Source organism: Papio anubis, chromosome 8 (assembly GCF_008728515.1).
Source record: "Papio anubis isolate 15944 chromosome 8, Panubis1.0, whole genome shotgun sequence".
NCBI classification, from domain to species: Eukaryota; Metazoa; Chordata; class Mammalia; order Primates; family Cercopithecidae; genus Papio; species Papio anubis.
In genome coordinates this window covers 138,906,315-138,925,241 of record NC_044983.1, presented here as the reverse complement: position 1 = coordinate 138,925,241, position 18,927 = coordinate 138,906,315, and the positions used below count along the sequence as shown (strand labels likewise).

The following is an 18,927-nucleotide window of genomic DNA, read 5'->3' as shown; positions in this document are numbered from 1 at the left end:
TTGATTAGGCTGGACCAGAGCAGCGTTTATTCTAGGAATAATTTTCCCTCACCACTGAGCCAAGCTCCTTCTGAGAACTCCACCTAGTGCCCTGTGAATCATGGATTTCTCACTCTGGCTGACGGGAGTAGGCACTGCTTCCTTCACGCTTCTCAGAAGTCACCTTGAGCAGTCTCCTCACGTATAGGAGCCATTAAATATTCCTTATATTTGCCTAATAATATGCCTTATTAGCTACAACTAATGACCACAGGAGATCCAATGAATGACCAACGGGGATCGTGTCCACGTCTCTAGGGTTCTTTCTTCAGCTCTCTTCCCTCTAGCACTGGTGATCTCCTGCTGCCTCAGTATCCTTGAATTCTGAACTCTTGTCTCCTTAATTCACAGAATATGCCTGGCTCTGTCTGGGTTCCCCCTTCCTATACTACACCCTGAAATTTCTCTTAAGGTGGTAAACTGGGACAATCTTATGGCTCACTTCACTTATTTTCAGCCTCCTGGAGATCTCTTTCTGATTTGTTGCCTGATGTCCAATGTCTTGGAAACCTTTACTTCCTATATTCTGTCTTGAATTTGTTCTTGTTTGAAGTGAGAGGATAAATCAGGTTCCTGTTACTCCATCTTGGAAACAGACGTTTTTGCTCAATTTTTTTCTCTTTTTTTTTTTTTTAGACAGAGTGTCGCTCTGTTGCCCAGGCTGGAGTGCAGTGGCACAATCGTGGCTCACTGCAAGCTCTGCCTCCCAGGTTCACGCCATTCTCCTGCCTCAGCCTCCTAAGTAGCTGGACTACAGGCGCCCACCACCACGCCTGGCTAATTTTTTCTATTTTCAGTGGAGATGGGGTTTCACCATGTTAGCCAGGATGGTCTCGATCTCCTGACCTCGTGATCCGCCCGTCTCGGCCTTCCAAAGTGCTGGGATTACAGGCGTAAGACACCGCGCCCAGCCCTGCTCAATTTTTTTCAACCTTCTTTTTCTCTTTGTGTTTCATTTTGGATAGTTTCTATTGCTATATCTTCAGATTAACTAATTTTCTTCAGTGTCTAATCTGCATCTTCCATTAATCCCATCTGGTGTATCAATGTAGTTTTCATCTCAGACATTGCAGTTTTCATCTCTAAAAGTATATGAGTGTGTGTGTGTGTGTAATACAGCTTTTTTTTTTTTTGTTTGTTTTTTTTTTATTTTTTTTTTATATTTTTTTTTTTTTTTTTTTTTTTTTGAGGCAGAGTCTCACTCTGTCGCCCAGGCTGAAGCGCAGTGGTGTGATCTCGGTTCACTGCAATCTCCATCTCCCAAGTTCAAGCACTTCTTCCTCAGCCTCCTAAGTAGCTGGGATTACAGGTGCGTACCACCACACCCAGCTAATTTTTGTATTTTTAGTAGAGACAGGGTTTCACCATGTTGGCCAGGCTGGTCTCAAACTCCTGACCTTGTGATCTGCCTGCCTCAGCCTCCCATAGTCCTGGGATGACAGGCGTGAGCCAGCATGCCCGGCCTCAGCTATAATAACTTTTAATGTTCTTGTCTACTAATTCCATCACCTGGGTCATCCTTGAGTCTGTTTTGATTGATTTTTCTCTTCACTCTGGATCATTTTTCTTGTGTGTGTGTTTTGTTTTGTTTTGTTGTTGTTTTAGCTTGCCTGGTAATTTTGCTAAATTTTTATTTTGAAATATAGATTTACACGAAGTTGCAAAAATAGTAGAGTTCCCATATACCCTTAACAAGCTCCCCCAATGATGACGTCTTATATAATTTCAGTACAACATACAAACTAGGATACTGACATAGTACAATCCACAGGGCTCACAGTGGATTTTGATTTCACATCCACTCGTGTGTGTGCGTTTGTGTATCACTACAATTTTCTCACATGTCCAGTTTTGCGTTAACGACCATCATAATCAAGATGCAGGACTGTCCCATCACCCCAAGGGTCTCTTGTGCTACTCCTGCCCAATCGGCCCCATCTCTTCCTGCTTTGCCTGCCCCCACTCCCATTTGTAACCCCTGTAGGCCTCTGATCTGTCCTCTGTCTTCACAATGTTGTCATGTGAGTGTGTTGTATGAATGCAACACGCAGTCTGTGACCTTCTCCCCCACTCTGTGAAGCTCCCTTCCGGCTTCTCACGTTGCTACTTGTTGCATGGATCATGCGTTCACACCGTTTTCTTGCCAAGCGTGTTTCGCGGCAGGAATGCACCAAGCCTGTGGAACCACTCACCCGCTGGAGGACATCTGGGTCCTTTCCACTTCTTGGCCATTGTAAATAAAGCTGCTGTGAACATTTGTGTACACATTTTTGTGTGGACTTAGTTTTCCTTTTACTGGAGCAAATGTCTAGGAGTCTGATGCTGTGCTACACGGTACATGTGTTTGCTTTTTAAGAAACCACCCGCGTATTTGCAAGAGCAGCTGTACTGTGCTGCGTCCCTCCAGTGAAGTGTAGCAGGGCCAGCTTCCCCACATCCCTGCCCACGTTCGGCCCAGCACTAGTTTGACCTGGGCTGTCCTGGGAGGTGTGAGCTGGTGTGCAACACCTCCTAGGGTGTTCATCTGCCATCATTACATCCTCTTCAGTGAAATTTCCCTTCAGGTCCTTGCTCAGTTTATACCTAGATTGTGTGTTTTATTGCTGTTGCGATGTTAGTTGTTTCTATGTTCTAGACACACATCCCTTGTCAGACGCGCAGTTCACAAATGTTTACTCCTGCCTGTGGCTTCTTGACAGGTCTTTTACAAAGCAAACATTTTACATTCTGATGAAGTTCCGTTTAGCATTTTTTTTTTTTTTTTTGGATTGTGCTTTTTGTGTCGTGTCCAAGAATCCCTCCAAGTCCTAGGCCCCAAAGATTTTCTTTTCTTTTATTTTTTTATTTTTTTTTTTGTATTTTTTTTTTTTTTTTTTGAGACGGAGTCTCGCTCTGTCACCCAGGCTGGAGTGCAGTGGCCGGATCTCAGCTCACTGCAAGCTCCGCCTCCCGGGTTCCCGCCATTCTCCTGCCTCAGCTTCCCAAGTAGCTGGGACTACAGGCGCCCGCCACCTCGCCCGGCTAGTTTTTTGTATTTTTTAGTAGAGATGGGGTTTCACCGTGTTAGCCAGGATGGTCTTGATCTCCTGACCTCGTGATCTGCCAGTCTCGGCCTCCCAAAGTGCTGGGATTACAGGCTTGAGCCACCGCGCCCGGCCAAGATTTTCTCCTATGTGTTCTTCTAAAAGTTTTGTAGTTTTACCCTTTACATTTAAATCTATAATCCACTTTGAGTTAATCTTTTACAGGGTGTGTGATTCAGGTCCACACTAACCCCTTTGCCTGTGGATAGCCAACGCTCCAGCACCATGGAGCGAACACACAGTCCCCTGGCACCCAAGGGCTCCCCCAGCACCCCCAGTTGCTGCCCTTCTCAGCTCTCCGGGCCACCATGCCCCAGGCAGCAGGTCTGCTGGACACCCCAGCACCCCTGACTCCCACTTGCACCTCTGGACACCTCACTGTATCCTCAGCCCCTCCCTAAGCCCACCGCCCCGGCCCTGCCCCTCCCCTCCAACCCAGGAAGAAGGACCCTTTGCAGACAAGGAGAAAGAAGAGAGGGGCAGGACAGGCTCCCAGGCAGCACCTACAGGAGGAGAGTCTGGGGGTGGGTCCCCGGCTGGGCAAAGACTCTGGCAGTGGTCCAGTGGATGCATCTCCCAGGTGTCTGCCGTGGGCCCCAGGCAGAACCCAGGCTCCAAGCAGCACCTCCAGACTTGCGTGGGAAGTGGGGTGAGGTTAGGGTGGGTTGGGGGAACATAATGACTGAGATGGGAGAGGGACTGGGATCCAAATTAAGTTGATTTAAATAAAACTAAGGCAGGCAAGGTTCGTGGTCTGGTTTTCCAGCCACTGCTCCAACAGGTGGAGTCGGCCTCACCCCACCCTACTCCTGGGCCCAGGACAAGTCCAGGCAGTGTGTCTCCAGCCTGGCCCAGGGCAGACTCTGCTTTTTTTTTTTTTTTTTTTTTTTTTTGAGTCTCACTCTGTCGCCCAGGCAGGAGTGCAGTGGCGCAATCTCAGCTCACTGCAACCTTCACCTCCCGGGTTCAAACGATTCTCCTGCCTCAGCCTCTCAAGTAGCTGGGACTACAGGCGTGCGCCACCATGCCCGGCTAATTTTTGTATTTTCAGTAGAGATGGTGTTTCACCATGTTGGCCAGGATGCTCTCAATCTCCTGAGCTCAAGTGATCCGCCCGCCTCAGCCTCCCAAAGTGCTGGGATTACAGGCGTGAGCCACCGCGCCCAGCCAGCCAGACTGTCATTTCTAACACAGCCCAAAGGTTCTAGGCAGGAGCTCTGTGGCTGGGCTGTGTGGCTCAAGTTCTCTGGTAAACCGGAGTGCTGACAGCGAGGGGCCTGATGGGTGGGCCCCGTGCTGCCGCCAGCGCCGTGAGCTCTGCCAACCCTGGAATCACCAGCCTCAGTTTCTCCATCAGTAACACCACTTCCTCAGGCAAAGCATGGAAGGAAATGACACAAAACCCGACACCAAAGGCATTCACAAAATGGGAGTCGCTGCCACTTCCATTGCAGACAAGGCTTTAAAGTCAGGACTTCTAGGAAGGGAATGGGGCAAGGCGGGGCTAGGAAACAGCTCTAGCAGTGTCACTCAGGCTTCTGACAGCTTTCAGAGACCGAGCCGGCGGGGTAAGCCTTGTCCTGAGTGGGTGTGCACCTGCCAGACTCACACCTGCCAGGCCCACACCTCCCGGTACCCACACCTCCCGGGGCGCACACCTGCCTGGCCCACACCTCCTGGGCCCACACCTGCTCAGGGGTGTTCCCGTCCTCTGCGTACACCCGGGGGTCTGCTCCGAGCTTCAGAAGCACCTCCACAGCTGCCAGGTGGCCCCCAAAGGCTGCGCGGTACAGTGGCGTCCGACCGAAAGCGCCCTGTAAGATGGGCTCCCTGAGCAAGATCCAGGCCTTGTCCCTGGGGGAAGGAGGCCCCGCGCTTCGGCCCGCAGCCCACGGCGCCCACCTTGCTGTTGGGGCTGGCGCCGAGCTCGGCCAGCAGCTGGATGGCCAGGGGCTGACCGCCCGCGGCCGCCTCGGACAGCGGCGTGTTCCCGTGGCTGTCCTCGCACTCCACCAGAGCCACGCGTCGCTGCAGCCGCCGCGCCTTGCCTGCCTCGTCATGGCCCACGCCCTCGCGGGTCAGCAGCTGCTCCACCTGCGCCGCCCGCCGCAGTCACTGCTCTCCGCTCCTCCCACTCCACCCCCACCCCCCGCCCCCGCCCTTCTCCCGCCCCCGCTGACCTCCTTCAGCACCGCTCGGATCTCGCCCACGTCCCCGTCGAAGGCGGCGTCCAGCAGGCGGCGGCGACGCTGCAGCTCCTCCCGCCGCTCCCGCTGCGCCGCCTCCTCCTGCTCGCGCTGCCGCCGCGCGGCCTCCTGCTCCCGGCGCACCAGGGCCAGGTAGGCCTGGGAGGCGCCCGCCCGAAGTCACCGCCCGCCCCGCGCCACCGCCCGGAGCCCCGAGGCCACCGTCCACGCCTCTGAGGTCGGAGCCCAGCCTGAGCTCCACACCCCCCTCCACGCACCCTGCTTCGCCATTTCCTCCTGCCCTGGCCCCCGGGGGTCGCGGCCGCCCGTCCTCACCTCCCTCTGCAGCTTCTCCATCTGCTCCAGGTACTCCCGGCGCTCCTCCCGGCGGCGGGCGAGCTCCCTCCTGGCCCGGAGCTGCCGGAAGGCGCCCTGGATCGCTCTGGCCGCTCGGTCCTCCGCTCGGTCCTCGGCAGCCCCTGGGGTGGGGAGAGGCTCACGCGGGCGCGTTCTCGCCTCCAGCCACGCCGGCTGCGCCGCTGGGAGTGGAGCCGCCCCCGCCCCCACAGAGGGACCCAAACGGCTCTCAAAGCCCCCAACGCGGCCGAGCCGGAGTTCCAGCCCGCGGAGGCCGCACGAGGAGGCTGCGCGAAAGCCCGGGACGGGGAGAGGACCCACGTCTGCGGGAGCCTCCCCTGCCCCACGCCTCCGGGGACCCTGCGAGCCCCGCCGAGCCCGCAGCTCGGGAGCCCCGAGGAACGGTGAGGAAGCGGCCCTGTCCCCCGCGGGACTCCCTCCCCGAAAGCCGAAGGCCCCTCCTGCATCCAGGCCCCAGCGAGGTCCGTCCTCTTCGGACTCGGCCTCGCCCTCGCCCCACCGCGGCTGCAACAGAGCGCTGAGCCCGAGCCTGGAGCCGCCTCGTAGGGAGGAAAGGGGCGGAGGAGAGGCCGTCGGGCCCAGCCCTGCCCTTAGTGGTCTCGGGAAGTCACGGCACCACTCAGCCTCCCCGGCTTGAGCCCCTTGCTGTAACGTGGAACAATACTGGCAGCTTTCTAAGAGTCTAGCAATGGGGCGCTTGTGGCGCTTCCGCCACAGTGAACGCTCAGCGTGCGCCCCGTGGGTGTGACTTGCACCAGGGCACGGGCAGAGGCGGGGGTGGAGGGGTGGTCGAGGCTGTCGGGCCACGTGGGCACCCAGCAGGGAGCCACAGCTGTGCAGAAGCAAGCAGGCAGCTCAGCTGGGTCTCCACAGGTGTCCCCACTGGGGAGCCAAGTACTATGATTCCCACAACCAGGCTCCCAGGGAACATGAACAGAATGGTGGGATGAGGCGAGACTGGGAGACTCGGAAGGCCCTGCAGGCCCTGGGCACGGACCGGAGCAGCCAGAGGGGGCAGGGTGGAGAGCTGAGTGCATGTGAGAAAATCAATGTGAAGGGGAATAAACGGAGAGTCACCGTCAGGAGGGCGAGACACCGAGTGGCAGTGGACAGAGATAATAGAGTCATAAGAATAACGAGTGTCTAGAATGCAGATCCTGACAATGGGAACAAAGAACAGACACTCAAGATAAAATCCAGGAAATCCTGAAATGAACCTTAAAACCAAAGGGGGAAAAAATCCCAGAAAACAAAGGGCATGAACAACAGGCATCAGACACAACTCGGTGAAGTTGAGCCTCAAAACAAAATGTTTTTCAGGCACCAGAGGAGAAAGAGCAAAGCACCTATGAGAGGAAAGTCCGGCTCTCCTGAGGCTTTTCTTTTCTTTTTGAGACAGGGTCTCACTGTCACCCAGAACGGAGCACAGTGGCACGATCTCTGAGACAGGGTCTCACTCTGTCACCCAGGACGGAGCACAGTGGCACAATCTCTGCTCACTGCTGCTTCCACCTCCCCGGTTCCGGCAATCCTCCCACCTCAGCCTCCCGAGTAGCTGGGACCACAGGCACATGCCTGTACACCACACCCACCTCCTAAAGCTTTTTACGGAAACACTAAATGTTAGAAGAAAATGAAGCAAAGTCCACAAAATTCTGCAGGGAAAACAGTGGGCCAGGAAGAGTACGTGGTTCTGCAGCAGAGATGGCAGGGCAGGACGTGCAGCCTTCCCAGTGACAGCAACAGAAAAGACAGACGGAATCAAAGTGTTTTTTAAACAAGTGTCTGACGGCATTGAAAGCTACTGAGGAAGTGAAGAATGAGGTCTTGAGGAGAACAGTGCAGCAGGGTGGTCCCAGCACCAGGAAGGTGAGCCTGGCCTGGAGACTCGGGCAGCTGGGCCTGGCCTGGCCCAGAGCAAAGGGTCAGCTGCTCAGCAGGGGATGGGCCAAGGGACAGACCTGTATTTAGAGTACTGGGTATCGCTTGGGTTTAGGGTTGCAAGATTTAGCTAATAAACAGGATGCAATTTGGGGGACATACACTAAATAAATTATTCACTGTTTATCTGAAATTCAAATTTAGGCCAAGTGTAGTGGCTCACTCCTCTAATCCCAGCATATTGGGAGGCTGAGATGGGAGGATTGCTTGAGCCCAGGAGTTTGAGGCGAGCCTGGACAACATGGTGAGACCCTGTCTCTCTTTTAAAATATATATATAGGGCCAAGTGCAATGGCTCACATCTGTAATCCCAACACTTTGGGAGGCCAAGGTGGGAGGATCACTTGAGCCCAGAAGTTCAAGACTAGCCTGGGCCACGTAGGGAGACCCCTGTCTCTACAAATAACTAAAAATTAGCTGGGTGTGGTGGTGCACATCTGTAGTCCCAGTTACTCCGGAGGTTGAGGTGGGAAGATGGCTTGAGCCCAGGTCAGTGCTGCAGTGAGCCATGATCATGCCACTGCACTCCAGCCTGGACAACAGAGCAAGACCCTGTCTCAGTAAAATGTATATATTTTTATATCACACATATAGAATATGTATATATGAGAAATTCAAATTTAAATGGATGTCCCGGTTTATGGGAGCCCTGTTTTATCTGGTAGCCCTATTTGGGTCAGAATCACAACCTTCACAAAATAAAATAACCCTGATGGGAACAGGGGCCCAGCTCCAAAGAGTGACAGCAAACGAAGTCGTCTTCATTTGCAGATGATGCACATAAAAATCCAAAAGAACTCATCACAAATGATTATCATCAATAAGCAATCTTGGGAAGGTTCTGAATATAACCTCATACTCACAAAGTATATTTCTGTATACAAGCAACAAAAAGAAAATTTAATTATGATATTGGCATCAAAAAACTATCATATACTTGGATTAAACCCACAAAATAAATGTCAGTGAGTCCATAGTGATAGAAATAAGGGATTAAATACACACCAGAGGGAGTGGAGGGAAAGTAGAATCCCATCAATGGGTATAGGATGGGGCAGGGAAGGAGCAGATTGCCATCAGGCACACAAGAAGTGCAGCTGCTGCAGCTGACAGCCGCCGACGCATGTTTCAGTGGGTTTGAAGAAAAGCAGAATTTCTCTTGTCTCAATATATCTCTCCCAAGATAAGTGTCACCCACAAAAGGAAAACATAGTACATTTACAAAGGAGAAACCCAGCGGAAACCCCCCAACTAAGTGATTCAGTACAACATCAAAAGCAGTGAGATGTTCACAGAACCCCCCCGCTCCGCCCCACAACTGAGTGATAGAGGGCAGCATCACAAGTGGTGAGATGTTCACAGAACCCCCCGCCCTCCCCACTAAGTTATCGAGGGCAACATCACAAGCAGTGAGATGTTCCCGGAGAACCACCCCGTGACATGATGTACGTCGAAAACACAACATAATTTCTGCTTTATTTTATTTTATTTTTTTTATTTTTTTATTTTTTGAGACGGAGTTTCGCTTTCTCTGTCGCCCAGGCTGAGGCAGTGGCCAGATCTCAGCCTTCCACTACAAGCTCCACCCTCCCGGGTTCACGCCATTTTCCTGCCTCAGCCTCTCCCAAGAAGCAGACCACAGGGCGCCTCGGCCCACCTTGCCCGGCTAGTTTTTTTGTACTTTTTAGTAGAGACGGGGTTTCGCCATATTAACCAGGATGGTCTCGATCTCCTGACCTCGTGATCCACCCGTCTCGGCCTCCCAAAGTGCTGGGATTACAGGCTTGAGCCACCGCGCCCGGCCTTTATTTTATTTTTAATTTTTAGAAACAGAGTCTCAGCCGGGCACAGTGGCTCACACCTTTAACCCCAGCACTTTGGGAGGCTGAGGCAGGCGGATCATCTGAGGTCAGGAGTTTGAGACCAGCCTGGCCAACATGGTGAAATCCTGTCTCTACTAAAAGTACAAAAATTAGCTGGGTGTGGTGGCACATGCCTGTAATCCAGCTACAGGGGAGGTGGAGGCAAGAAGAATCACTTGAACCCGGGAGGTGGACGTTGCAATGAGCCGAGATCGAGCCATTGCACTCCAGCTGGGCGACAGAGCGAGACACTGTCTTAAAAAAAAGGGGGGGGTCTCATTCTGTCAGCCAGGCTGGAGTGCAGTGGCTCGATCTTGGCTCGCTGTAGCCTCAACCTCTCTGCCTCAGCCTCCTGAGTTGCCAGGACCACAGTGGCACACCAACACATCCACACTCACTCTTCAAAAGTGTCAAGGTCGTGAAAGAAAAGTAATGACTACAGAAACAGTTACACACTGCAGGTAACTATGCAGAAACAGCAAATAAAGGCAATATGGCATCCTGGAAAAAGTGGTGGAATCTGAGAAGGTCTTTAGTTAATGGTTTTATGCTAGCGTTAATTTCCTGGTTCTGATCCTTGTATTGTCCCTATGGAAGACGTTAACCTTAGAGGAAGCTGGGTAGGTTATACATCTATGGAAAATCCCCATACTCATTATGTTACTTTTCTGTGAGACAAAAACTACTTGAAAATAAAAAGGTAAACAACTGTCAAATACTAGGATTAAATCTGACAAAGATGCACACAAGATCTCTATACACATGAGCGAACACACACACACACACACCCATAAAACATTTTTGAAAAGCACTAAGAACAGAAAACAAAAGGAGAGATATACCATATTCATAGATTGAGTGGCCACTGCTATAGAGCTGACACTCTTTGCACATTGAGCTAGAGGTTCAACGAAATCCTAATGAAGACCACCCAGCAGGGCTGTTTTGCTTTGTTTGTATGAGAATTGACCAAGTGATTCTCGAATGTATCTGGGAAAGAGCCAAGAATGGCAAATAATTCAAAGAAGAATCCGGTGGGAGGACTTGCTCTTCTTGAGATTAGGACCTCACGTCGGTGAAGACAGTGCAGTGTTCTCACACAGAGACCAGTGGCCGTGGGTTTAGAAACAGCCCCCCGGCATGTGGGCGCTTCCTGGCCAAGGGGCCTACAGAGCCGTGGGGAAGAATGGAGATTTCAGTCAGTGGTGGGGTCCAATCAGAAAACCCGTATGAGGAGAGGGAAGACATGTGTCTGCCACTTTACTCCATTCACAACAGGCAATTCCACATGGACTGGTGATCGCACGGGAAGGCAAAACCATAAAGCTTGTAGAAGATCACATGGGAGAACAGCTTCAGGAACTTGGAGTTGGAAAGAAAGATTTATTTAAGAGACCACCACATACACACACACAAAAAGAAAACACGTTAAAATCAGTAAGTTCGTGTGTGTGTGTGTGTGTGTGTGTGTGTATGTGTGAGATGGAGTCTTGCTCCATTGCCTAGGCTGGAATACAGTGGCTCGATCCTGGCTCACTGCAGCATCCACTTCCCTAGGTCAAGTGATTCTCCTGCCTCAGCCTCCCAAGTAGCTGGGATTACAAGTGCCCACCATGCCTGGCTAATTTTTGTATTTTTAGTAGAGATGTGGTTTCGCCATGTTGACCAGGCTGGTCTTGAACTCCTGACCTCAGGTGATCCACCCACCTCGACCTCCTAAAGTGCTGGGATTACAGGCATGAGCCACCATGCCTGGCAAAAATCAGTTAGTTCTATTCATGAGAAGACACCGTTGAAAGTAAAAATGCAAGCCACTGAGTGGGAGAAGATAATTGCAGTACATGTAACTGACAAAAGGTTTGTATTCCGAATATATTGGGAAATATCACAAAGCCATAAGAAAAGAGGCAGCGGCACAATAGAGAACTAGTGACACATTTGAATGCACGCGAGAACCTACCCAAGTGGCCAAGAAATATATGGAAATGTGATTAATCTCATTAGTTACCAGGGAAATCTAATCTAAAACCTCACCTAATACCAATGCACACCTGCTAGAGAGAGGCTGCCACTGCCGGCGGGAGGCTCACAGCACAGCGGTCTCCCACACTGCCGTGGGGAGGGAAATCGAAACACCCACTTCAGCAGACAGCTTGGCACACCTGTGCCTCAGCAACCCTTCTCCAGGCACGTGCCCCCAAAAATGCTTGGATGTGTGCACCGGGAGACAAGTGCAAGAAAATCCATGCTAGTATTATTTTTAAAACCAAAATCTACAAATAATCCAAATGTCTACTAGCAGTAGAATGCATCAGTAATGTTATATGCACATAACAGACACCTAAAGAGTCATGAACATGAACCACAGCTACATAAAACAAGGGATGACTTTTAAAATATGTACTTTATATACCACAAAGGAAAAGACTACTAAAGTATGTCAAAATGTAAAACTTCTGCTTATCTACAAATAACATACCAAAAGTGAAAAGCCATATAAACTTGGAAAAGAAATTTTCAACACATAATACCTGTTAAAGAACTTCTGCGTATGTCGAAGAAACAGGTAAGTAATCCATAGAACAATGGGCAGAGAGATGAACAGGCATTTCCCAGAAGAGGAAAAAGGATTGGCTGATAAACCTTTCAAAACACATTCCGCCGGGCGCGGTGGCCCACGCCTGTAATCCCAGCACTCTGGGAGGCCGAGACGGGCGGATCACGAGGTCAGGAGATCGAGACCATCCTGGCTAACACAGTGAAACCCCTCTCTACTAAAAATACAAAAAATTAGCCGGGCGTGGTGGTGGGCACCTGTGGTCCCAGCTACTTGGGAGGCTGAGGCAGGAGAATGTCATAAACCCGGGAGGCGGAGCTTGCAGTGAGCCGAGATCGCGCCACTGCACTCCAGCCTGGGCACAGAGCAAGACTCCGTCCAAAAACAAAAACACATTCCATGAAATGCAAACTAAAATTACCACGGAGGCTCATTTCATATCCAATAATTTTGCAAAATGTAAAGATAGACTTCTCAGATTGGGTGAGGATGAGAGGATTATATATAATCATAAATATATGATTTTTTTTTTTTTTGAGACAAGGTCTTACTCTGTCTCCCAGGCTGGAGTGCAGTGGCGTGATCTTGGCTCACTGCAAGATCCAGGATTCAAGTGATTCTCCCACCTCAGCCTCCCAAGTAGCTGGGATTACAGGCATGCACCACCATTCCTGGCTAATTTTTGTATTTTTTGGTAGAGACGGGGTTTTACCATGTTGGCCTCACTGGTCTCGAACCCCTGACCTCAAGGGATCTGCCCGCCTTGTCCTCCCAAAGTGCTGGGATTACAGACATGAGCCAACAAACCCGGCACGGCTATATATATGATTCTTGAAATTTTTATTTTCTTTTTTTTATTTTTTATTTTTTTTTTTTTTTGAGACGGAGTCTCGCGCTGTGTCACCCAGGCTGGAGTGCAGTGGCGCGATCTCGGCTCACTGCAAGCTCCTCACTTCTCCCAGGTTCAGGCCATTCTCCTGCCTCTGGCCTCCGAGTAGCTGGGATCACAGGCGCTCGGCCACCACTCGCTAGTTTTTGTATTTTAGTAGAGACGGGGTTTCACCTGTTGGGGCCAGGATGGAGTCCTGATCTCCTGACCTCGATCCGCCTGGCCGCCTCCCCAAAGTGCTGGGATTATGGCGGCTTGAGCCTCTCACTGCTACCGCCAAAACCGCACTTGTCTCCTTCTTTTTGAAATGATTTTAAACGTAAGGGAATGGTGAACACATTTGTAAGAGTGGATTCATCTGCAGGGAGGAGCGGAGTTGGGCGGGGATGCGATAGTGTTGGTGACATGGGGGCTCTTACAGTCTATTGTCCTAAGGCATATATATATTACATATGTTCTTTTGTACGCAATTTTTTGTTTGTTTGTTTTTTGTTTTGTTTTTGAGGCCGGAAGCCCCGCCTCTGTCACTCAGGCTGGGAGGCAGTGGCCGGATCTCAGTCACTGCAAGCTCCGGCCCCGGGTTCCCCGCCATTCTCCTGCCTCAGCCTCCCGGAGTAGCTGGGATCTACAGGCTACCGGCCACCTCGGCCTCCGGCTAGTTTTGTATTTTTAAGTAGAGACGGGTTTCATTGTGTTAGCCAGGATGGTCTCTCGATCTCCTGACCTTGTGATCCGCTCAGCTGCCTCCAAAGTGCTGGGATTACAGGCTTGAGCCACCGCTACCGCCCAGCCCAATTTTAAAAAGAGATTTTTATGCATCCAGCAATTCCTTGAGCTTCACTAGTTTATTTTCATTTGTTGGGGAATTTTAACATTTTACTTTTTAAAATGAAATGCATAAAAATATCTCTGATGTTATAAAATTCCTCTTCCATCTCTTTCTGCCTCTTCATAATTATGGAAATTTACCCCTGTAAAAATGGAGAGAAACAAAATATTTGAGTATTCATCAAAATGCTTCTGCACATTTGTTATTTTTCAGTTTGTTTTGTGTTTTTTTTTTTTAGAGACAGGGTCTTGCTTTGTTGCTGAGGCTGGAGGTAGGAAAGCATCACGCTCACTGCAGCTTGACCTCCCAGGCTCAGGTGATCCACCCACCTCAAAGCCTCCTGAGGAACTGGGACCACAGGCACAATTTTTTTTTTTTTTTTTTTTTTTTTTGTAGAGACGGAATCTTACCATATTGCTCCAGGCTGCTCAAACTACTGGGCTCAAGTAACCTTCCATCTCAATCCTGCTGTGAGGGCTGGGGTTTACATGGGAGCCACTGCACCTGGTCTGAAATGTTTGTTACTTCCTGAATACTGGGATACTGGAATATTGGATGATTTGTGATCTGCAGCTTTTTCCTTTGATTTGGGGAGTTGCTGGTAGGTTTTATGAGTCAGGCTGTTTTGTTTTTTTCATACCTAGTAGCTGTCCACCTTTTCCTGTGCAGGTGGAATCTCTGCTGCTGTCCTTCCGGGCGGGCTCCTCCAGATATGCATGTTTCCTCTGTCTCTCTGCTCCCTCTGGACTGCTGAGAGCATCAGGAGGAACACAGAACTTTAAACAACTGCACAGTCCCAGAATCAGAATCATCCTCTCATTCCCCAGATCACAACATTTTAAATTCCCAATCAAAGCTTGAGGGACTTTTGTGACTCTGTTGAAATGAATTATCATATCTTGTATAACGGAATTATAGGTATTTAAGCTCCCACTGTATCATCCAGTGTATTCCTGTGTTAAAAAAGGAATAGCCACTCTGCCTCGGCTCCTGTGGGCTTGTGGACTTTGTTTCTGTTTTAAGGATCGCTGGGCTAATGTGTCAGTCTGTTTTACTGCTACAAAGGAACACCTGAGACTGGGTAATCTATAAAGAGAAGAGGTTTACTTGGCTCATGGGTTCTACGTGGCTGCATTAAGCGTGGCACCTGGGTGTCTGCCCAGCTTCTGGGAGGCTCAGGAAGCCTTTTACCGACGGTAGCAGGCAAAGGAGAAGCAGGCATGCCACATGGCACATGGCGGAGCAGGATGGATGCCAGGCTGTTTAACCAACCAGCTCTAGTGCAAGCTTGTGAGCCCAGAGAGTGAGAACTCACACGGTGAGGAGGCACCAACCATTCATGAGAGATCCGCCCCATGACCCAAACACTCCACCAGGCCTCCCACGCTTGACATTGGGGTCACATTTCACTATGAGATTCAGAGGGGACCAAACCATATCAGCTAATAAACATAAAAATACAGCAGGGTCTCTCATACACAATAAGTATTCAACAAATGTTAACTACCATTATCATATTCTTACCGCCATTAGAAGAAAAAGCCAGGCTGAGCGTTCAGTTTGTAATCCCAGCACTTTGGGAGGCTGGAGGGGTGAGCAGATCATGAGGTCAAATGAGACTAGCCTGGCTAATATGGTGAAACCCTGCTTACTTAAAATACAAAATTTAAAGCCAGGCATGGTGGTGGGCGCTTGTAACTGAGCTACTTGGGGAGGCTGAGCAGGAGAACTGCTTGAAATAGGAGGCAAGAGGTTGCAGTGGATGAGATTAGCCAGACCAGCCTGGGTGGACAGAAGAAAAAGAAGAGAGGGGAGGGGGGGACAGGGAGGGACAGGGAGGGGGGGAAGGGGATGGGGGAGGAGGTGGAGGAAGGGAGGGAGGAGGAGGAGGGGAGGGGAGGGGATGGAGGAGGGGAGGAGGGATGAGGAGGAGATAAGGATGGGGAGGCAGGAGGGAGGAGGGAGGAGGAGGAGGGAGGGAGGAGGGAGGAGGAGGGAGGGGGAGGAGGAAGGAGGAGGGAGGGGAGGGAGGGAGGAGGAGGGAGGGGAGGGAGGGAAGGATGGAGGGGAGGAGGAAGGGAGGATGGGAGGGAGGAGGGGAGGAGGGGAGGAAGGAGGAAGGGGGGGGAGGAATGGACAAATAAAAGGAAGAAGGAAGGGGATTATGGACGAGACTTTATCAGTTTGATGGACAGAAAATGGATGGAATGAAGGAAGGTGACCAGCAGCCAATGAAACAAATCAATACAATTTACCACCTGTTATGCAGCGACTGATCTGGTAAATATTTTTTCCTGCCTCAATCAACATTCACCAGAAGCAATTTGCGCCTCTGCCCCTCCGTGCAAGTGGCATCAGCATATCTTCCCATCTTGTCATGTCCTTTCTGTGCCACAGTTTGGTCCACAGGGAGCTTGGTGGTCTCAACACCCCTGAGATGATCCTGACAGTGCAGTACACTGATGAGGGCATGTGGATAGGACCTGGGAAGCTTTCGGAAGCAGTGGGTGCCCTGGCTGCCTAGTGAGATGTGCATGCCTGGCAGATGGGCACAGCTGGCCACACAGGGCCTGGCTCCTGGGTAAAGCTCTGAACACCCAGCCATCTACACTGTGGTCCTCAAACTTTCTTCTTTCTTTCTTTCCTTCTCTCTCTCTCTTTCTTTCTTTCTTTCTTTCTCTTTTTTTGAGATGGAGTTTCACTCTTGTTGCCCAGGCTGGAGTGCAATGGCGCAATCTCAGCTCACTGCAACCACTGCTGGATTCAAGCAATTCTTCCACCTCAGCCTCCAGAGTAGCTGGGATTACAGGCACCCACCACCACGCCTGGTGTATTTCTATGCTGACATCTAAAGTTTTTCCTAACAAGTTTAAATAGTTACAAAAGATCAGATTATTGATACATTTTATTGGTATATTGATACATTTTAAAGTAAACTCTTACTTTACCAATGGGATACAAACACCATAAATGATTGGACACCCATAATCACACATTTTAGACACACACAAGCTCTACAATAAGTAGAAGTGATACACTGTGTTACTCTCCTTGAAATATAATATCTATCCCACTCTTCTTTATATCTGTCCTATAGAGAGAATGTATACAGGCCGGGCGCGGTGGCTCAAGCCTGTAATCCCAGCACTTTGGGAGGCCAAGACGGGCTGGATTCACAAGGTCAGGGGAGATCACCATCATCCTTGGCGAACCCGTGGAACCCCGCCTTGCCTAAAAATACAAAAAACTAGCCGGCGAGGGTGGGCGGGCTACTGTAGTCCCAGCTACCGGGAGGCTGAGGCAGTGAGAATGGCTGAACCCGAGGCGGAGCTTGCAGTGAGCTGAGATCCCGGGTCACTGCACTCCAGCCTGGGTGACAGAGCAAGACCCCACCCCAAAAAAAAAAAACAAAAAGAGAATGTATACACCATATATGTTAGACATATTTCTGTACTAATATATATGCTTTTATTGCAGATCCTATAACATCTTCCTGCAAAAAATAAAATAAAAATAAAACTCCTGAAATTTATTTCTTTGAAATTTAATTTTTAAAACCTTACATATAGCTATAAGACTCCATGTTTGTGGGCTGGAGTGCAGTGGCTGACTCAGATCACCGCAGCCTCGACCTCCCCGCCTCAAGCCGCATCCTCCCACCAGCCTCCAGAGTAGCTGGCACCGCTGGTGACAGCCAATGCTTCTTTTAAAAATGGTTTTGCAGAGCTGTCTTACTTACGCTCCAGGCTGGTCTTTTAAAACCCAGGCCGGAAGCAATCCACATACAGGCCTCCCAAATTGCCGTAGGGAGTACAGGTGAGTTGCCCCTGCGCTTCCAGCTGTCATTACATGTTAGTATGTACTGTTCAAATTGGGTTCAAAATAGATAAATATATTACAAGATTTGGATACACAAAAAACAAAAAAGTTGGGTCAGAAAGCAAAGAGTTAGAAAAGCCGTGGGAGCCAAGTTTGACTTTAAAGACTTTGGGAGTAGCCGAGACGGAAGTGATTTAAGTCAGGAGACGAGAATATCTGAAAGCGAACACGGAAACCCCGTTTCACTAAAATACAAACTGCCGGGTGGCGGCGCTGCAGTCCCAGCAGCTGGGAAGGAGGCAGGAGAATGGCGTAAACCTGGGAGGCGAACTGCAGTGAGCTGAGATCCGCCACTGTTCAGGTTTCCAGGACAGAGCGAGACTCCGTCTCAAAAAAAAAAAGAAAGAAAGAAAAGAAAAGAAAGCAAAAAGCAAGATGTGGTCTGAGTCGGAGGTGCATCCCGTCGGCGCGCAGCTTCCCGGGGCGGAGCAGCAGTCAGGGGCCGGGCGTCTCCGGGCCTCCCAGGGGAGACACGAGGCGGTCCGGCTACTAGGCTGGCGCGGGGCCTCGGGGATAAAGCGTGGCGGGGGAAGCCGGAGGTGCGGGGCGCCCGCGGGAGATGCTCTGGGTCCCTTCTCCGGCGCGCGGCTCCGGGGACGGTTCCACCTCCAGCCCCACCTGGCTCTGCGCCCCAGGAGTCTCCGCTCCGCGCTCTGCTGCTCCTGGCGAAACCCGCATTGATGCCCTGGTTCAGGCTGGGTCTTCCGGGCCCGCGCGCCTCCCTGACGGTCCTCGGCGTGCACTGGGAGGTCCCGGCCACGCTGCTCCTGCGCTCGGCACCTGGTCCCGCCCCGCAAAGTCTTCCTAAGTCCAAAGTCGGCCCCATGCCACCGCGCTGGGCCGTGCCCCGGCTCTCCTGTGTCTCCTGTGCCGCCTGCGCGGCGGTGACCGGCTCCTGGGAGGGCCCCGCCGCGATGCAGAGCGCAGAAAACCCCCCTGCCCCTCTGCTCCCACTCGGGCATCGCTGCTTCCGGGATCAGCTCCGTGGGAGCTCAGGGAGCTCTTGTTACTTTAGACTTATAATTGCTGTTTGGCCATTCTTCATAAAAACTTTAGTATTTATTGTATTTATTTTGGACACAGGGTCTCCCTCTGTCGCCCAGGCTGGACTGCAGTGTCATGCTCAGGGTTCACTGCAGCCTCAGCTCGCAGACTCAACCGGTCCTCCCACCTCAGCCTCCCCAGAAGCTGGGACTAGGGGCACCTGCCACTATCAACGCTCGCTTTTTTTTTTTTTTTTTTTTTTTTTTTGTAGAGATGAGATCTCACCATGTTGCCCAGGCT

The 18,927-nt window shown here is 50.9% G+C and overlaps 1 protein-coding gene across 3 annotated transcripts in view; it reads right to left on the bottom strand.

The window, feature by feature from the left end:
• Nucleotides 1-18,927, bottom strand: part of IQANK1 (IQ motif and ankyrin repeat containing 1) — a 64,346-nt gene that overhangs the window by 17,547 nt on the left and 27,872 nt on the right. For all 3 annotated transcript variants that reach the window (XM_031669821.1, XM_021942744.2, XM_031669822.1), the window contains exons 4-7: nucleotides 5,645-5,787; nucleotides 5,303-5,467; nucleotides 5,025-5,216; nucleotides 4,811-4,936 (exon numbers count right to left, since the gene is read on the bottom strand). In XM_031669821.1, the coding sequence (XP_031525681.1) occupies nucleotides 4,811-4,936; nucleotides 5,025-5,216; nucleotides 5,303-5,467; nucleotides 5,645-5,787 (626 nt within the window). The remainder of the gene's footprint in view (nucleotides 1-4,810; nucleotides 4,937-5,024; nucleotides 5,217-5,302; nucleotides 5,468-5,644; nucleotides 5,788-18,927) is intronic.